This window comes from Ovis canadensis, chromosome 9 (assembly GCF_042477335.2).
Source record: "Ovis canadensis isolate MfBH-ARS-UI-01 breed Bighorn chromosome 9, ARS-UI_OviCan_v2, whole genome shotgun sequence".
NCBI lineage: Eukaryota > Metazoa > Chordata > Mammalia > Artiodactyla > Bovidae > Ovis > Ovis canadensis.
The window spans coordinates 89,986,613-90,007,826 of record NC_091253.1 but is presented as its reverse complement, the minus strand read 5'-3'; the positions used below and the strand labels follow the sequence as shown (position 1 = coordinate 90,007,826).

General features: G+C 41.8%; 1 protein-coding gene across 22 annotated transcripts in view; it reads left to right on the top strand.

Annotated features, from left to right (window-relative positions):
- CPQ (carboxypeptidase Q) overlaps window positions 1–21,214 on the top strand; it is a 567,207-nt gene that overhangs the window by 480,930 nt on the left and 65,063 nt on the right. For all 22 annotated transcript variants that reach the window (XM_069600550.1, XM_069600568.1, XM_069600545.1 and 19 more), the window contains one exon: window positions 3,551–3,752. In XM_069600550.1, the coding sequence (XP_069456651.1) occupies window positions 3,551–3,752 (202 nt within the window). The remainder of the gene's footprint in view (window positions 1–3,550; window positions 3,753–21,214) is intronic.

Below are 21,214 nucleotides of genomic sequence, written 5' to 3'. Positions count from 1 at the left end.
GCTAACGATTAGACAATGATGCCAGCAATGAGGAGGAAAAGCAGTGTCATGGATGGTGGGTGGTTTGTTTTCTTAGTTCCTTGTTGAAAACATATGGAAATGTTTATATATAAATAGACAACAATGGACTGCTGCCGTCATGTTAGCAACGGCTAGTAAAATCCTCCATGAATAGAAATGTAGCACGTCTCTACCGACGACAGAATTCTGATTTACTGAAATCTGCACATCCTGTCTAATTCGGGTTGGAAAAGATATTTTATTATTTTAGGCTTTTTATTCCTGGTTGGTAGGAAATGGTGGAGCAAGGGTTTTGTTTTTGTTTTTGTTTTCAATCTTCTCTTTGCCTAATCAAATTACTTTGTTAGCAGCAACAATAAATTCTGTCCAAACAGATTTTGTATTGTGATCATGCAAGAATATTTTAAACTCTGTACATTTGTTTGACTACAGTCTTTGCATTTATTAATTAAAAGCAAGGACCTGTGTGGCCTGACAATTGGAAGTAAGCATGAGCAGACAGAGTATTGGAGAGGCTGAGCCCACAGGCTTGGGGAAGCAGACCTTTGGGCTTGAATTCTGACCACTCCACTCACTAGCTAGGTAAGCTTGGGGAAGTTAGTTAACCTGGCCAGACCTCAGTTGCTTCATCTGTGAAATGAGAAATATAATAGCACTTACAGAATGATTATAAGCATTACCTGGGCTAAGCTATAAGGCATGTCACACAGTGTCTGGCACATTGGAAGCACTGCAAAAATGATACCGGTTATCATTATATGCTAACAGAATGGTTTATATGGAGGCCTTTCTTGAAAACCTGAGAAGTCTAGATCTTTCGTGGTAAGACCAGTACTGCGGTGCCACCATTATCCCTATTTCACAGCAGACGAACCTGAGAAGTCACACAGACTGCCCAGAGTCACAGAGCTCGTGGCTGGTCAGTCTGCAGATTAAACTCAGACTGAATAGTCCCAGGGCCCATACTTGCTATCACTGTGCTAAACCTGTTGCCACATAGCATCTGACACCTCTGAAAGTGCCCTGATTTAAATTATTCTCAACATTCCTATCAGCATCCTGGCATTGCATGGTACCATTCACAGATGGTGGGATACCCTAGCCCTTGTTCATTTGTAGAGGGTCAATAAGCCCTTCATGCATATTGTTTAAGGAGCTTGGACAAGTTCAACTCACACAACCACTTTCACTGTGGTCCACAAAGATTTTTTTCTTTGAAGACCCTCAAAGTTCCATGTGCCCAGGCTCATTGTTCAAGCTTGGGTGCGTGCTCAGTCACTTCAGTTGACCCCATGGACTATAGCCCACTAGGCTCCTCTGTGCATGGGATTCTCCAAGTAAGAATACTGGAGTGGGTCACTGTGCTCCTCCAGGAGATCTTCTCAACCCCGGGCTTGAACCAGCACCTCTTACATCTCCTGCACTGGCAGGCGTGTTCTTTACCACTGTCTAAGCCTAGAAAAAGGCATTTGTTCCAGCCTACAGATGGAGATGCTAAAGGTCAAGGCATCATGACTTGGGGACAGAGAGAGAGGCCAGACACTCCTCTTGTCAGTCCAGCAGGTCGGTTCTTGAGCCAGGAGTAGAGCTGAGTGGGTCCAGGGCTGGGCACGCCTCACCAGGCGGATGCCCAAATCACTACCTAGCTCTACTTTCAACTAAAAAGTATATAGTCAGGAGCAAATTGGGTAATTTTCTTATTGGAAGGATGGAAGTGTGTGAGAAGCATGGGAACCCTCACAGACATTACCTAACTCTGTCTTTATTTAAAGATAAATTGTGCTATTTCTCTTCTCATTTTTATAGGGGATGAAGAGAATTTGGGGTGGGAGCAGTGGGCACATAAGGGGACAGGATTAACCCTGCCAAATTCATATCAACTTGTTGACCAGCACCAATGTGCTAGCTGAAAGAACCCTGAATATAATACATTAATGCAAATATTTTTGCATGTTATTAACTCTTAATGATGCTACCTTCTTGCAGTAGCCACAGCTGAAAGCAGAGGAAAGTGTTTTGTTTTGTTTTGTTTTAATCAAAATTGCCTTGGGTCTTTCTCTAAAAATCACCATGAAGACAGAAATTGCTTAGAAGTGAAAGTGAAAATACCAACAGACTTCTGCTTTGTCAACCTTATCATCAATAACAACAGAATAGGTATCCCAGGACCACAAAGTTCAGTCCTATAAATGTTAGAAATGTCCTTCTTTAGAACCCACCACTGTTCTTGCTGTCGTAACAACAGTGCCCATCCATGGCAATAGGAAATCATTACAAAAAGTATCTGTTTTACAAAAGAAAAAAATAGTTATGCAACCCTGAAATTGTTATGCAAGTGAAAAATCATTCTAATTCAAAACAGGTGTAACTCCATGCTAGCTATAGCATTGTGAAGTTTTGGAAAGCATAGTATTTCGGACCCAGCTCTCTCATTTGCCAACTATGTGACTTTGAGCAAGTCACCTAACCTCTCTGATCCTCAGTTCCTTTTCCATAAACCACTATCAATGATAAAACTGCCCTGTCTACTTTATGGGTTATGGAAGAAGATCAAAGGAGATTGCAAACATGAAAGCCCTCTGAAAGCAATGTAAAAATGTCATTATTGATTTTTACTAGGTGAGTAATGACGATGCCAGCTTGAGAATAACTCGACCAAATTAGTATTTGGTCAGTCTTGAAGAAAAGAATGGTTCCTGAGAAATAGATGGCCAGGCCACTTTAAACTTGAAAGAACCTTAAACTTGAAAATCTTTGGGCTGGGTGGCAATTGAGCTGTGCAATCTGGTGAGGGCCTCTTCTAGGCTCTTGCTGTGACAATATTGGCTACATGAAATCACTGTGCTTTCTCACCAGACTTTATTTGGGAAAAGTTTACACACTAGCCTCCTGGCAGAACTGCTGGGGTTTAGAGTTCTACAGTTGTACCCCAGAGAGAGCAGCATTTCAGTGGCATTCTAATACCTCCCTCCCTGGGGACTCAACAGATGGCACAACAACAGAATCAGAAAACCAAGACAAACCTGTTGGTTTGATGCTTTTAAGCCATTGCAGAATCCGCAATTAAAATAAGACAGAATGTCCATCAAGAGGAAAGAGGTGCAGCGAAATAGGCCCACAGAGCGTACCTATTTTTGGCCTGAACGTGGCTAATGCTATCTGGAGATCCCTACTGTAGAAAAGGAACTGTATCTGGTACAAATTAAGCTGTTAAGAAAATTAATTGAAAGAATATTATTGATAATAGCAATAATTGAGTAATTTTAATATGGAGCTTTATGTTGATTTTCATAGAATTTAAAGAAAATCTTTCCAAGTCAACTCAAATTTGGCAGATCCCAGGATGAGTAAGTTTGCATCTCAGAACTGTTAGTAATATGCAGACCAGACCCCAAGTCCAGCAGGGCCTCATGTGTTTTGGCAAGAACTCGTGAGGAGATAAAGTCTCTGATTGTTGTTTTTTCAGTAACTCCCAAAGAGAAAGCAGAGTGCAGCAGATATGAACCAAACACTTATCTCTTTTGTTTAGGCAAATAGTTCCAACTACAGCCTCGTGATGGAGTCGGACCTGGGAACCTTCTTACCCTCTGGGCTGAAGTTCACTGGCTCTGACTCGGCCAGGATCATCATGGAGGAGGTCATGAGCCTGCTGAAGCCCATCAACATCACACAGGTCCTGAAGGCTGGAGATGGGACGGACATTAACTTCTGGATCCAAGATGGAGTGCCTGGTAAGAGCAGAAGATGAAGCTGGGGTTCTTTGTGTACTGCCAGCGATTTAAAACAAAGTTTCTGTTCTAACAAACACGCCACAACAGATACTGGTAGTTCAATTAATACATGGACACCCTTAGCTTTTGTCTACAAGAGATAATCTGATGATTTCCAATATTGGGATAATAATACTCCTTTATATTTGTTTATCCATCTGTCTTCTCTTTCTAAAGTACAAGTTCCTCTCTCCAAAAAATTCTGATTTAATGACTCTGGGATGGGGCCTAGAAATTGGTTTGGTGTTTTTAAAAACAGGTATGTGGTGATTGTAACACAAATGATCTCCTGACCAAAATTTATGAAATAGAGTAGAAGATAGTTCAGTTCAATTCAGTTACTCAGTCGTGCCCGACTCTTTGCGACCCCATGGACTGCAACATTCCAGGCCTCCCTATCCATCACCAACTCCTGGAGTTTACTCAGACTCATGTCCATCAAGTCAGTGATGCCATCCAACCATCTCATTCTCTGTCATCCCCTTCTCCTCCCTCAATCTTTACCAGCATCAGGGTCTTTTCAAATGAGTCCGCTCTTCGCATCAGGTGGCCAAAGTATTGAGTTTCAGCTTCAACATCCGTCCTTCCAATGAACACCCAGGACTGATCGATCTCCTTTAGGATGGACTGGTTGGATCTCCTTGCAGTCTAAGGGACTCTTAAGAGTCTTCTCCAACACCGCAGTTCAAAAGCATCAATTCTTCAGTGCTCAGCTTTCTTTACAGTCCAACACTCACATCCATACATGACTAATGAAAAAAACATAGCCTTGACTAGATGGACCTTTGTTGGCAAAGTAATATCTCTGCTTTTTAATATGCTGTCTAGGTTGGTCATAACTTTCCTTCCAAGAGTAAGCATCTTTTAATTTCATGGCTGCAGTCACCATCTGCAGTGATTTTGGAGCCCAAAAAATAAAGTCAGCCACTGTTTCCAGTTTCCCCATCTATTTGCCATGAAGTGATGGGACCGGATGCCATGATCTTCATTTTCTGAATGTTGAGCTTTAAGCCAACTTTTTCACTCTCCACTTTCACTTTCATCAAGAGGCTTTTTAGTTCCTCTTCACTTTCTGCCGTAAGGGTGGTGTCATCTGCATATCTGAGGTGACTGTTATTTACTACTACTGATATCCTTCTAGTTCTAGTCCTGTGCTGCAGAAACTTCTCTGACCCAAATAATCCCCTACCCAAAATCAAAGTATCTGGAATTTTACCACTAAAGATTTATTCTCTGAGGTTGGGAACATTTTGTTAATCATTTTTTCCTAATGCAAAGACTGCTTTAAGCGGTTGGACAGACAAGTCCTGGGCAGGTATGAAATTATGTAGTAGGACTAGACATGGGATAGTTACAGGACAAGAAAGAAGACAAACAAATTTCCTTCATAAATTTGCTGAGACTGGCCATGGGAGAGGGTTATTGATGATATTAGACCTCTGATCACAGAGGTTGTTCCCTCAACACCATTATATCCATAACCAAAAACACTGTTAAAAAATCTATTTGTGTATTATTCTGTACTTGTATTATGCAAACAGGAAGTCTAGCTTTTGAATAGTCTTAAAAATTATTTTCCAGAACCATTTTTATAGCTACAAAATATTTCACAATTTTTTAAAAGTCTCTCAAGATCCACCCCACTCTAGCCTTTTTTTTTTTCAGCCTGCAAAATAGACTTTGTCAGTAGCATCAGTTCAGCTCAGTTCAATCACTCAGTCGTGTCTGACTCTTTGCAGCCCCATGAATCGCAGCACGCCAGGCCTCCCTGTCCATCACCAACTCCTGGAGTTTACCCAAACTCATGTGCATCAAGTCGGTGATGCCATCCAGCCATCTTATCCTCTGTCGTCCCCTTCTCCTCCTGCCCCCAATCCCTCCCAGCATCAGGGTCTTTTCCAATGAGTCAACACTTTGCATGAGGTGGCCAAAGTATTGGAGTTTCAGCCTCAGCCTCATTCCTTCCAATGAACACCCAGGACTGATCTTCTTTAGGATGGACCAGTTGGATCTCCTTGCAGTCCAAGGGACTCTCGAGAGTCTTCTCCAACACCACAGTTCAAAAGTATCAATTCTTCGGCGCTCAGCTTTCTTCACAGTCCAACTGTCACATCCATACGTGACCACTGGAAAAACCATACTGTATGTATTTAAGGTTTTTTTAAAATTCATTCTTTAGCTATTATAGATTAAAGCATATTTTAGATGTTAAGGTTGGTAATAGTCTTTTATAACTAAAAAGAGAAGGAGTTTTTCTTTATTGTAAGACAAGGACCTAAATTCTCTCCAGTGGTTTGTGTATATTTTAACCACATTTTGAAATGACTTAAAACAGCATTTCCATTTTCAGTGCTGTGGTTCATCTGTACAGAACCGAGACTCTCTCCATATATGTGCTTTTAATCATGATCAAGGTCTACGGGAAGGATGTTTGCCCTTTGAATTGTATAAAATGTTTTTGCTTGAATTTTAGATTTTTCTTGACCCATGAATTTTCCAGAAAGAATCTTCTTAAAATTTCAGAAAAGCTTGTAAGTTTGCTGGGTGGTAAGAAGTGAGAAAAAACCCTGACAGGTTGTGGGTGAATTAGCGTGAAGACTGGAGGTGGTAAAAAGGGAGGGGAGGGGTGGAGCTGAAACCAAAGACAGAAGGAGAACAAAGACATGTGTGCTCCCTCGTGCCAGGTACTTGCTGCCTTTGTTGCACTGGATGATTGAGAATCAGTTCTAGCATTATTCCTTCCATGTTGATATTCCATAAGAATGGTTCTGTTTGGGATGAACAAGTTGATTTGATTGTCTCCACAAAGGTAAGGAGGGCTTCCCGTCTTGCCACGGAGTAGTGGGGAATTTGAACCCCACTGTGATTACTTAAGAACTCATGTGAGTTATAATTTACTCAGCATTTAAAAAACTAAGATCGTGGCATCCAGTCCCATCACTTCACGACAAATAGAAAGGGGAAAAGTAGAAGAAGCAACAGATTTTATTATCTTGGGCTCCACAGTCACTGCTGATGGTGACTGCAGACATGAAATTAAGACACTTGCTCTTTGGAAGGAAAGCTACGACAAACCTGAAAAAGAAAGTGAAAGTGTTAACTGCTTAGTTGTGTTCAACTCTTTGCCATCCCATGTGCTGTGGCCTGCCAGGCTCCTCTGTCCATGGGATTCTCCAGGCAAGAATACGAGAATGGGTAGCCATTCCCTCCTCCAGGGGATCTTCCGGAACCAGGGATCGAACTCGGGTTTCCTCCATTACAGGCAGTTTCTTTACCATCTGAGCCACCAGGGAAGCCTCTAGACAGCATATTAAAAAGCAGAGACATCACTTTGCCAGCAAAGGTCCATATTGTCAAAGCTATGGTTTTTCCCAGTAGTCATGTATAGATATGAGAGTTGGACCATAAAGAAGGCTGAGCGCCAAAGAATTGATGCTTTCCAACAGCAGTGCTAGAAAAGATTCTTGGATCCCTTGGACTGCAAGGAGATCAAACCAGTCAGTCCTAAAGGACATCAACCCTGAATATTCATTGGAAGGACAGATACTGAAGCTGAAACTCCAATACTTTAGCCACCTGATGTGAAGAGCTGACTCATTGTAAAAGACTCTGATGTTGGGAAAGATTGAAGCCAAAAGAAGAAGGCAACAGAGGATGAAGATGGTTAGATAGCATCAATCTATCTAAATGGTTATATAGATTCACAACTCAATGGACATGAATTTGAACAAACCCAAGGATATAGTGAAGGACAGACAGGCCTGGTATGCTGCAGTTCATGGGGTTGCAGAGTGGGATAAAACTTAGTGACTGAATGACTTAGTGATTGAACAAAAACAATACAATTTACTTAACTCCTGCTAGCTGTCAGACACCCAGTTAGGGTTTTTGCAGACACTGTCTTTTTGCTCTAGATGACCATCCTAAGAGTTAGATACAGTTATTCCTGTTCTGAAGATGAAGAAGCAGACTCAGAGGGACTGAATGACTTGCCCAAGTCTATCTGGCTCTTAAGTGCGGAAGTCACCCTGAGAACAGGCCACTTTGGTTTCAAGGCTGGTGGCCCCTTTCCCACAATATGCAACAACACGGGGAGTCTGGAATGCTGAGATGGTCTTCCAGATCTATGACAGTGTCTGAAATGTTTATCTTGCTCGGCTCTTGCTTATGCAAAGGATTTCAGTTCATTCCTGCTCCAGAATAATTTACCCCTGGGGAAAGGAGTCTGTTATTGTAAATAACTACTTATTTCTTCTCACATTCTTTGTTCCACTCCTCTCTCTATCAGGAAGGTTTATGTAAACTTGGTAGCTCATTTAGACTGCAACTTATGTTTCCTGGAATTCTTTTTCATTCCGTTTAGAGTATTGTAAGATGGAACCAAATTATTGCTGTTTTCCCCTATTATTATTGAGCTGTCTTCTGGTGTTTCAAGTTTGAGCTCTTCCTGGAAGAAATAATGGAACTGTTTATAACTCTTGTTACCCATCGAAAATTTTAGGAACTTTAGAAAAAAAGATAAAGAACCATAGTTAATCTGAAAAAGAAAATTAAAGTATATTAGTTGTGTACTTGGAATTCTTGAAGACATGGCAAGTTACAGTGAGTTAAACCTAAAAATGGGACTCAAAATACTAATTTAGTTATGATTGAAATAACTGTTCAGCTCACTTTTGAAAAATTAATGAGAAATATTTCCAAACTCTGTTCATCCTTTCTTCTTTCTATTTTTCTTCCTTTTCTTCCATTGAACTAATAAATATTTATTGGGCCCTTTCAAGTTATTGGCCTATCACATTTCTGTAGTGTGATGACTGAGCCCCACTTTTTAAATGGTTTTTATATACTCTGTATCAAAATACTAATTAAGAGCACAGATAGGATTAAAATTCAACATGATTTTCATTAATTATAGAAGTCAAATGGATAAATTTATGAAATGATCATCTTTGGAGAGGTGATAGGATATCCTTCATCCATCTAGGTGATGTCCATGATGAACAGAATAATTATCAACATAAACATAAGGCTTTGGGTTGGAGGAAAGTTTTAAAAAAAATCTTAGATATATGTCTCACATAAACTCTCTGTCCTAGACATCTTCATACTTCAGCCACCACCCTCTTCTATATTTCTTCCTATTTTCTCTCCAAATCCTAAATGCTCTCTAAGGCTCACTCCATATTCATCTGTGTCTGGGAATCCTTCTTTAACACAGCCTGGTGCTCTATTGCTTTCCTGAATTTCTAAAACACTTCTGTAATCCCGAGTATGGCACTCGAGACGCACACTAACATTGCACTGGGTTACTAGGAATTTCCCTTCATCCTGCCTCCTGTACTCAATGATCAGTTCTTTGAGGTCAAGGGTTTCTATTTCTTTGCATCCTCTTTAGCTATTAGTTTAACTGTGGGAAACATTTAAATTCTTGTAAATATCACAAGAGAAAAAAAAAACATAGAAGTAATTGTTTTCTCAACAAGCTTTGGGTCCTTCAGCTTAAAAGTGTGGTTAAATTAAAAGATGCTGGGGAAAAAAAGACATACAGATGGAAGGGATGACATAAATTAAGAAGGTTAGAGTAATTAGGATTATTTACCTTAAAGGAGTAAAGACTGAGAGAAGATGTTGATTAGTATTTTCTAGTCCATTAGTGATTTTTATACCTAAAATCGTAAACAGTTATTCCCTGACTCTCTTTGAAAGATAATATGAGCATCAAAAGTGTCCAAGATGCATTTAGGTGAGTCTCTATTGATTCCAGATAGCAGAGAGGCTTTCAATCTTAAATTTTTGCCTGATTTTCCAATTATGAGGTCTGAGTTAGAGTGACAGGAATCTATTTCATTCTGAACATGTCAGTAATAAGATATAATTCATGGTGCTCAGATGTCCATAATGCATCCAGCTTGAACACTTTTCTTTAGAAACTCTTCTATAAAATGTACATTAATGAAAAAGTTAAATACTCTGTTAAGGTGACCTGAGGGAGTGAGCGCATCATGACTGCACATCTTCCAATAAGAGTTTCTTCCTCTGCTTCAGAAGCTGAGAAGCAGTCTTTTGCTGATGATCTCGGCAAGTGGTAGACAGTCTGCTGGGAAGGATCAGGGAGTGTGTTCTGGGTTCACCACTTTGAACTGCCTGTGCCATCTTGGGCAAATGATGTAAGTTTTCTCAGCCTCACACAGTTATTATTAAGCATTCTTTCTGTATAACTTTTTAAATGATTTATTTATTTATTATTATTTTTGGCTGCACTGGGTCTTCATTGCTGCGTGCAGGCTTTCGCTAGTTGCGGCAAGTGGGGGCTCCTCTCCAGTCGCGATGTACCGGCTTCTATGTGCAGTGGCTTCTCTTATTACAGAGCACGGACTCCAGGGCGCACAGGCTTCCGTAGTTGCCGCCCACCAGCAAAGTCGTTGCGGTGCACGGGTTTAGTTGCTCCGCAGCACGTGGAATCTTCCCCGACCAGGGGTTGAGCTGGTGTCCCCTGCACTGTAAGGCAGATTCTGAACCACAGGACCACCAGAGAAAACCAGACTATTCTTATCCTGCTGTATGGCACTTGGGAATCCATAGTAAAGGAGACAGACAGCTCCACAGTCTCTACAGTCTAGTGAGTGAGACTTGATTATCTCATATGTAAAATGGGTATGGTCACCACCAAGCCCCCATATATGTTCCTCCTCCTTCTCTGTCCTCTCTCTCATTGACCAGGACCACCTTCCAGAAACCACACAACCATCCAGGACACAGAGCCAAATGCTCTCAAGTCCTGTTTACTCCAAATTCCTCTTATTTTTAAAGCCCACTCCCTCCTCTCTACCCCACAAACCTTATCCCAGCAGTACTCACTGATTTTCCTGCGGCAGCCTGCCGCTAGCATCTCAGCCTGCATTCTTGGTTCCCTTCCATCTAATTGGCTCACTTCTTCCAAAGTGAACTTTCTAGATTAAAAATCAGACTATCAGTTGGGTTGCCCTTGGCTGCAAAATAACACAGAAGCTGCAACTTCTGTTAGAACACACTCTCTAATCCTTCCCAGCACACTGTCTACCACTTGCCAAGATCATAAGCAAAAGACTGCTTCTCAGCTTCTGAAGCAGAGGAAGAAACTCTTATTGGAAGATGTGCAGTCATGATGGGCCCATTCCCTCAGGTCACCTTAACAGAATATTTAGAACAGTAGTAAGGGGATTTTTTTAATTTACTTAAAAAAAGAGCTCTGGAGTAGGTGGTTACAGAATGCTTAATTTAGTCATCAGTCATACCAAATATCTTGGTTCTTCACATCTTTCCACTGTCCCATCATCAGCATGACTTCTGTCTTCAGGCTTGTCCCCTCGTGGCCCCAAGATGGCTGCAGTTGTTGCAGGCAATAGATTTTCACACACTGTACGGCAATGGAAGCGTGAATGTCCACAATGGCTGGCCCTTATAACAGTGAGGCAGTCTCATCCAGAAGCTTTAAAGCCAATTGTTCCTCAGTTTCATTGGCCAAAATTGTAACATGTTGGTGGCAGTAAAGTGGAATTACCAAAACTGTATTATATTGATTAAATTTTACTTCCTGGGTCTAGGGTGGAGCCCAGTCTTCCCTGAAAATGTAGCCTCCTGATGCGTGAGAATAACTGGATTCTGTAGGAAGATCAGGGTTCCCACTTGTGAGCGGTGGAGAGTAGCCGCATATTTAATCATCTCTCCCTGCTTAAAATCCTTCATCGCCTCCCATTGTTTTCTGTGGCAGGTCTTTGCTTAGCCTGAGATTCAAGGCCCTTCTGCTTTCACCCTGGGCGGCTGTGCAGCCTCCCCTCTTATGGCCACCCCATTTTTCTGTCCATCTCTTATTTATACAAGTCTCACTCACCGAGATTCCAGTGCACCCTGTACTCTCATTTTCCTTGCCACTGGCCCTGCCTGTTCTGTCTTCTTCACCAGCGAATTCCTACTCGTCCATGATTCAGCACCCTGTTCTCTTCTCACAAACCTTCTTTAATCCCTAGCTGGCTGGGTGAGTAAACCCTGGCTGTGTTCTCATAACCCCCTGTTCACCTCTCCTCATGGCAGTTACCCTTTTAGAGCTGTGATTGCAAATTCCTCATCAGTTCCAGCATCTAAGGAGTGCCTGGCCCTGAATTGATTACATTTTACTTCCTGGGTCTAGGGTGGAGCCCAGACCAAACGGCCTGAATGGCCTGAATCAAATGCTGAATCAGTATCATCTACGTTTGTAGGAAGAGTGTGATGTTGTACAAGAAGTTTGTAAACTGAAATGCCATAAGTTGTGATTACTGTAGTGATAACTTTGCTTCATCAAGCTGTCCTGTTATGTATTGTTTTTAAAATCACATTTTAATTTCTTTCATTTTTTAAGAATAGTTCAGACTCCATAGTGTAGTACCAAATATTCAGATTACTCAGAATTTCTCATATTTTCCATTTTGCTTCTTTCTGATACCTTAGATGGCATTAAGCAGAACTAAATTAAAATGTTTTATTTCTACATTTCCAAAGGCCTTTCTTCTAAAATTTTCCAAGAAAGGAGAAGATGAGGGCACAAGTAGGAATGTACAGTAAATTGAAGGTTCAGCCTCTGGGCCCAGGGCTCATATGTTTTCCAGTCCCAGATGGAACAGTGCAATATAGTAGTTCTGTGTCCCCTGCTGTCCCTAATGAAAAGATGCCTCCTTTATGGTTAAAAAAATAAAACAAAAAAAACAGCTCTAGTGATGTGTGACTGGAGAAGGCAATGGCACCCCACTCCAGTACTCTTGCCTGGAGAATCCCATGGACGGAGGAGCCTGGTGGGCTGCAGTCCATGGGGTTGCTATGAGTCAGACACAACTGAGCGACTTCACTTTCACTTTTCACTTTCACCCATTGGAGAAGGAAATGGCAACCCACTCCAGTGTTCTTGCCTGGAGAATCCCAGGGACGGGGGAGCTGGTGGGCTGCCGTCTGTGGGATCGCACAGAGTTGGACACGACTGAAGCGACTTAGCAGCAGCAGTGATGTGTGACAGAGTGATGCTGCATGGTGAGTAGACTTCACACCACTGGGAACATGAAAAGGACACTCCCTGGTTTGTTACTATAACCCTCTACATAGTCCAGCGGTTTCACTCCATCAGCAAGCCTGTCTTGAGTGCCGACTGTAAAACCAGGCACTCTGGACACTGAGGCTAGAGCCTGAGAAAGACCAGCTATTTGCCCTTGTGGAGTTTACAATGTAATGAGGGGTACGGAGAGGGCAATAGGAAGAGACAAAATGTAACCAATCCAGAATGGAAACAAACAAACATTAGGGAGTGATAAGGGTAATACAGAGAATTATAGCAGCAGTATCACAAGAGAAGAGACAATTCCCCTGATTTTCCAGGAAGAATAGAATTCTGAGGGGTAGAGAGGGGGTGCATTCCACATGAAAAGATGAGGGTACACATGACTGCAGAGGTGAAAAAGTTTAGCGGGTTCTTAAAGTGATGAGTAGTCTGGTTTGGCCACCTCTTCAGGGATCACAGGCTTCCCTGGTGGCTCAGATGATAACACATCTTCCTGCAATGTGGGAGACCTGGATTTGATCCCTGGGTCAAGAAGATCCCCTGGAGAAGGAAGTGGCAACCCACTCCAGTATTCTTGCCTGGAGAATTCCATGACAGAAGAGCCTGGTGGGCTACAGTCCACGGGGTGGCAAAGAGTCAGACATGACTGATCAGCTAACACCACTAGTACTCAGGGATCAGAGCCTTGTCACAGCGAACGGTCTTGCATAACTCAATGAAGCTATGAGCCATATAGTGCAGGGCCCACCCAGGACAGATGGGTCATAGTGAAGAGTTCTGGCAAAATGTGCTTCACTGGGGAAGGAAATGGCAACCCCTTCCAGTATTCTTGCCTGGAGAACCCCGTGAATAATATAAAAAGGCAAAAAGATATGACACTGGAAGATGAGCCCCCCAGGTAGGAATGTGTCCAAGATGCTGGGGAGGAGCAGAGGGCAATTACTAGCAGCTCTAGTAAGAATGAAGGGACTGGTTGAAAGAAGAAACAGTACTCAGTTGTGGCTGTGTCTGGTGGTGAAAGCAAAATCTGATGCTCTCAAGAGCAATATTGCATAGGAATCTAGAATGTTAGGTAAACTGAATCAAGGTAAACTGGATATGGTCAAGCAGGAGATGGCAAGAGTGAACACTGACACTTAAATGGATGGGAATCAGAGAATTTAATTCAAATGACTATTGTAACTACTACTGTGGGCAAGAATTCCTTAGAAGAAATGGAGTAGCCCTCATAGTCAACAGTAGAGTCCAAAATACAGTACTTGGGTGAAAGCTCAAAAACGACAGAATAGTTTCAGTTCGTTTCGAAGTCAAGCCGTTCAACATCACAGTAATCCATGTCTATGTCACAATCACTAACGCTGAAGAAGCTGAAATTGACCAGTTCTATGAAGACCTACAATGGCACCCCGCTCCAGTACTCTTGCCTGGAAAATCCCATGGACAGACTGGTAGGCTGCAGTCCATGGGGTTGCTAAGAGTTGGACACGACTGAGCAACTTCACTTTCACTTTTCACTTTCATGCATTGGAGAAGGAAATGGCAACCCACTCCAATGTTCTTGCCTGGAGAATCCCAGGGATGGGGGAGCCTGGTGGGCTGCCGTCTATGGGGTCACACAGAGTCAGACACGACTGCAGTGACTTCGCAGCAGCAGCAGCATGAAGACCTACAAGACCTTCTAGAACTAACACCAAAAAAAGATGTCCTTTTCATCATAGGGAATTGGAATGCAAAAGTAGGTAATCAAGAGGTACATGGAATTGCATGCAGGTTTGGCCTTCCAATAGAAAATGAAGCAGGACAAAATCTAACAGAGTTTTGTCAAGAGAACATGCTGGTCACAACAAACACCCTTTTTCAACAGCACAGAAGATGACTCTACACAGGGACATCAACAAATGATCAATACTGAAATCAGATTGATATGTTCTTTGCAGCCAAAGATGGAGAAGCTCTATACAGTCAGTAAAAACAAGACTTGGAGCTGACTGGCTCAAATCATCAGCTCCTTATTGCAAAACTCAGGCTTAAACTGAAGAAAGTAGAGAAAACCACTAGACCATCCAGTGAAAGTGAAAGTGAAATTATCTCAGTTGTGTCCAACTCTTCATGACCACAGGGACTATACAGTCCATGGAATTCTCTAGTCCAGAATACTGGAGTGGGTAGTCTTTCCCTTCTCCAGGGGATCTTCCCAACCCAGGGATCGAACCCAGGTCTCCCACATTGCAGGTTAATTCTTTACCAACTGAGCCATAAAGGAAGTCCTGACCATCCAGGTATGACCTAAATCAAATTCTTTGTGATTATACAGTGGAGGTGATGAATAGATTCAATGGATTAGATCTGGTAGAAAGAGTGCCTGAAGAACTATGAGTAGAGATTTGTAACACTGTACAGAAGGCAGTGGCCAAAACCATCCCAAAGAAAAAGAAATGCAAGATGACAAAGTGGTTGTCTGAGGAGGCTTTACAAATAGCTGAAGAAAGAAGAGAAGCAAAAGGCAAGGGAGAAAGGGGAAAATATACCCAACTGAATGCAGAGTTCCAGAGAATGGCAAGGGGAGGTAAGAAGACCTTCTTAAATAATGAAAAAAAAAATAGATGAAAACAATAGACTGGGGGAGACTGGAGATGTCTTCAAGAAAATTAAAGATATCAAGGAAACATTTCATGCAAAAATAGGCATGATAAAGGACAGAAATGGTAATGACCTAATAGAAGCAAAAAAAAGATTAAGAAGAGGTGGCAAGAATACACGAAATAACTGTACAAGAAAAGGTCATAATGATCCGGATAACCATGATGGTGTGGTCACTCACCTTGAACTAGACATCCAGGAGAGTGAAGTTAAGTGGGCCTTAGGAAGCATTACTATGACCAAAACTAGTGGAGGGGATGGAAATCCAGCTGAGTTATTTAAAATCCTAAAAGACGATGCTGTTCAAGTGCTGTGCTCAGTATGTCAGCAAATTAGGAAAACTCAGCAGTGGCCACAGGACTGGGAAAGGTCAGTTTTCATTTCAATCCCAAAGAAGGGCAACGCCAAACAAAGTTCAAAGTGCTCGACAAGTGCATTCACTTCACATGCTAGCAAAGTTAAACTCAAAATCCTTCAAGCCAGGTTTCAGCAGTTTGTGAACCAAGAACTTCCAGAGGTACAAACTGGATTTTGAAGAGGAACCAGAGATAAAATTGTCAACATTTGTTGAATCATAGAAAAAGCAAAGGAATTCCAGAAAAACATATACTTCAGCTTCAGTGACTATGCTAAAGCTTTAGACTGTGTGGATCACAAGAAACTATGGAAAATTCTTTTAAGAGTTGGGAATAACAGACCACCTTACCTGTGTCCCCTGAAAAACCTGTACACAGGTCAAGAAGCAACAGTTAGAACCAGACATGGAACAACTAGTTCAAAACTGGGAAAGGAGTATGTCATGGCTCTGTATTGTCACCTTGCTTATTCAACTTATATTCAGAGTACATCATGCAAAATGCTGGGCTGGATGAAGCACAAGCTGGAATCAAGATTGTTTGGAGAAATATCAACAACCTCAGATATGCAGATGATACCACTCTAATAGCAGAAATTGAAGAGGAACTAAAGAGCCTCTTGATGAGAGTGAAAGAGAAGAGTGAAAAAGCTGGCTTGAAACTCAATATTCAAAAAAACTAAGATCATGGCATCTGGTCCCATCACTTCATGGCATATAGATGGGAAAAAAGTGGAAATAGTCACAGATTTTATTTTCTTCAGCTGCAAAATCACTGCAGATGGTGACTGCAGCAATGAAATTAGAAGACACTTGCTCCTTGGAAGAAAAGCTATTGACCAATCTACACGGTGTATCAAAAAGCAGAGATACCACTTTGCTAACAAAGGTCCATATAGCCAAAGCAATGGTTTTTCCAGTGACATGTATGGATCTGAGAGTTGGACCATAAAGAAGACTGAGCCCCTAAGAATTGATATTTTTGAACTGTGGTGCTGGAGAAGACTCTGGAGAGTCTGTTGGATAGCAAGGAGGTCAAACCAGTCAATTCTAAAGGAAATCAACCCTGAATATTCATTGAAAGGACTGATGCTAAAGCTGAAGCTCCAGTACTTTGGCTACCTGATGCAAAGAGCCGATTCTTTGGATAAGGACCTGATGCTGAGAAAGACTGAAGGCAAAAGGAGAAGGGGCCAGTGGTAGATGAGATGGTTAGATAGCATTACTGACTCAAAGGACATGAATTTGTACAAACTCAGGAGATAGTGGAAGACAGAGGTAGCCTGGCATGCTGCAGTCCTTGGGGTTGTAAAGAGTCAGACGTGACTTAGCGACTAACAACAACTGGTTTGGCCACAGTTTAGTTTAATATAGGGAAATAGAGCTAAAACTAAAAAGGTCTCTTGGGACCCCAGTTTGACCCTATCTGTCATTTAGGAATTTGGGACAGCCAGAAAGTTTTGAAAGTTTAGAACAGGAGGGAGACGAGGTAGGGCTCAATTCCAGCCCCTGAAAAGGCACCATCTAACCCATAGCATCGTCCTTGGGAGACTCAGAACAAATACCAGCACATCTCACGGGTTGGTCTGCATGTCCTCTAGCAATTTCTTGCTAAAATTGCACTGTTTGGGACGTTTTGCTACTTGACGGACTATCCTATTGGAAAGACATAGAGAGTAGTCCCATAAAACGTTGCACCATGATTGGCAGTGGTAGCTGGGGTTCTTAGATGTTAACAATGAAGTCTGACTATAATTGGACATAATCAGCCTGTTGAATCTCCTTTGAGTCAAACAAACCTTCGAGTACAGTGACAGCTCATCTATTTCTTTTGAGCTCTACTAAAAATATGCTTATCAATTTAATTACTTTAATAAGCATAGGATTATGGAAACAACAGAAAAACATCACAACGCAAGAGATATTGGTAAAATTGATTTTCTGATTGAATAAAGTCTTCTGACTATAGAAGTGAATTCTATCTCAGTTATGTATGATAGATTCCTTAGATTATGTAATTTCATTGGCTTAAGATCCTTCCTTTTTTTTTTTTTTTTTTGCTCAGTATTAAAATTCAAAAATGACTACTTAACCCGATATTTTTGTACATTCCCCTCATGGGGATTTCTAACAGTTAATGAAGTCTCTCTATTATCTCATTTTTATAAGAAAGTGTGAGATTGCATAATTCTAGGTAACTAAACTTTCTTTTCCAATATGACATTTGCTATCTTAATTGTCCTTCCAGTTCGTACTGCATAAGTCAAACATGGGTGAGCTCTGTGAAATCTGTTGGTTGTGGATCTTTGTGATGTGATGAGCTGTTGGCTGTAATAGGACTAGTTATGAAGTACATCCTCAGAATTCTTTCTTTTCTTCTTTCTTCCTCCTTCCTTCCTCTTTCCTCTTTCCTTCCTTTCCCTTCCCCACCTTCCTCTCTTCCTCTGTCCCTCCTTCTCCTCCTTCTCTCTCTCTTCCTTCTTCCCCACTCTCTTCATTCCTCCTTTCCCCTCTCTTCCTTCATTCTTTCTCTCTCTCTCTGTCTTTCTTTCTTGTTGCAATGGCTGCAATAACTTCCCAACAATTGAGAGAACAGAATTGTATGTAAAGATGGGCCTAGCTTTCATTAGGGCTTTCATCACCCAAAACTAAGCAGTTGTGAACAATGTATACCTACCTGAAAATGTTTGCTGGACACATATTTACCAAAAGTCCACATTTTTGGAAGAAATGTTTTATTAAGTATTATTGATACCATATTTAAAGCATGAAGGGCCTCATAGATATCATTTTAATATCTTTAGTCAATGCTATAGTGCAAAGCGCAAATGGAAGAGTCAGTAATTCCTCACTCACTATTCCTGATAGAGGATTTGACCTGAGATATCCAATTATCTGACATAATTGTAGTCACTTGGCATGTTAACTTCAGTGGCTTTAATTTTTCATTTTGTGTTGATGTAGACCCAGATATGTGTTCAGGTTATAGTTGTGGTTCACAACCCCAGCTGAGCTTTAAAATCACCTGTTGCTGCTACTGCTGCTGCTGCTGCTAAGTCGCTTCAGTCGTGTCTGACTCTGCGATCCCATAGACAGCAGCTCACAAGGCTTCCATGTCCCTGGGATTCTCCAGGCAACAACACTGGAGTGGGTTGCCATTTCCTCCTCCAATGCATGAAAGTGAAAAGTGAAAGTGAAGTCGCTCAGTCGTGTCCAACTCGTAGCGACCCCATGGACTGCAGCCCACCAGGCTCCTCCGCCCATGGGATTTTCCAGGCAAGAGGACTGGAGTGGAATGCCATTGCCTGGCGACTTTTAAAAACATATTGGCACTTGGGCCCTACCCCAAAGACTGAGATTTTATTGGTCTGGCTGCGGGGCCACAGCAGTTGCACAAGTTCAGGGAGAACCATTGACCAAGAACACCATCGTGTTCCACACTGAAGGGGCCCGCTGAGCTTGTGCAGACTTGGGGCCTAGAGAGAGCGCTGGAGAGCACTGGTTCCAGAAGCCACCTAGGGGGTTTCAATATGCAGCCAGAATTGAGAACCATTTTGAGGTAGAGCATAGCCTAGGCCTCAAGAGCATGGGTTTAGAAGCCATGTAGAAATGGATTCAAAATCTTGCTTTGCTCTCTAGCTGTGTGACCTTAAGAAAGTCATTTCACCTTTTGAAACTTCAACTTCTTCATAAATAAAATGGTGATAATGATACCATCTCGTGAGATTATATTGAAAAAAAATAAAGACAATCCAAAAGCAATGCTTGGCACGAAGTTAACTGTCAAGAAGCCACTGTTATTATTTCAGTATTAAAGCATAATTTCTGTATTAGTCCAGACTCCTTCAGTACTCAGTGACAGAAGTCCAACTCCGAAGACCTGAGACAGAAATGGAGACTCTGAGCACACCACAGGAAGAGGAGGGCTGGATCTGGTCTCACGGACTCAGGCCTTAGGATGCTCTTAGAGCATGTATCCTCTCTCTCTCTGGTGCTTATTCCACCTTCTTTCATGCTGCCTCCATTCTCTCAAGCCAGCTGTCTCCTTAGGGGCTAAGCTATGACCTTAGGCAGCTTAAAGCTCAAAGACTTAGATCTTTACAGCCTCTTTAGCACAGAAGAATCGAGTAACTCATCACCTCCAACTCAGCTGAGAAAATCACAGTGGCCCAGCCTGGCTCCTTTGCTCATCCTTGTGGTCAAGATGCGCTGTCCTTAGAGTGGGGAGAACCAGTGATATGCAGGTAGACAAACACAGAAACCACCTTTATTTTCACTGTTAAGACCTGATTCAAATATGTAAAACACATAAAAGCTCTGCTATCTAAGATCTATTAGCAGATGGAAGGACAACAATGAAGTCCCAGAAGCAATTAAAAAAAAAAAAATACCTTGAATTTATAACACCTAATCCCTCAGCTCTTCATGACTGAAGATGAGTTTAGGGCAAAAAAGAAAAAGCATTCCTTCACCCTTTCTGGCTCAGCTTACCTGAGACACTCAGGCAAAAAAGTACATGCAAAGCTGGATAAATTGGTGCCACACTCGCAGCAACCCACGTGGTCTAACACCGAAAGTGCTCTCTGCTGCCACTGCCACCCAGAGGTCTCTCCTTCCTTCCACAAATGGGAAAACTTAGCAGACTTGTTCATAGGAGCACACTCTACAAATGCTCTCTGTATTTATCCAAGAAGTCAATGAGGAAGAATGACCCAGAAGACACAGCCACACTCTAACATTTGCGTTGTTCTAACCACTTACCTAACATTTGTGTTAGAGAGGCAGCAAATGTCTAGAGCAACAGGCTTTGTAGCTTTTCATCTCTGTGCCTTTGACAAGTCATTTAACTTCTGTGAGCTCCAGATTCCTGATCTGTGAGGTGAGGGCAATAATATTGCACAGGACTATTGTGAGAATGAAATGCATTTGATAAGTGATAATGTATTTGAAAGTCAATTACACCCTACACAGTTGATCTTCAATAAGTGGTTTCAGTGTTTGGGGTATAGTTTTATACTTTAAAGAATTACTGAAGAGACCTCGCTATGAACATGCTCTTATGTGTTTAGACCCGGTAGAGAGGATGACCTGAATATTCTAGGAAATATTGCAGAAGATGCAGGAGTATTATTGGTATTCACTGACCTTGGGGTCTTAGCATGCTTACTTTGTGGTTGTGCAAATGAGGGATGAAAACTGCTGACATTCACCACAAGTGACCCTGGTACTTGACTGGTTCAACAGCATTATCTAGGAAAGCACCTGACTCACCTCATTACAACATGGTGAACATTGCGGAGAAGGAAGCAAAGAAGGAAAAAGCCATATGTTAATACCGTTAGTAGCTCTTCTATGTCAAATGAT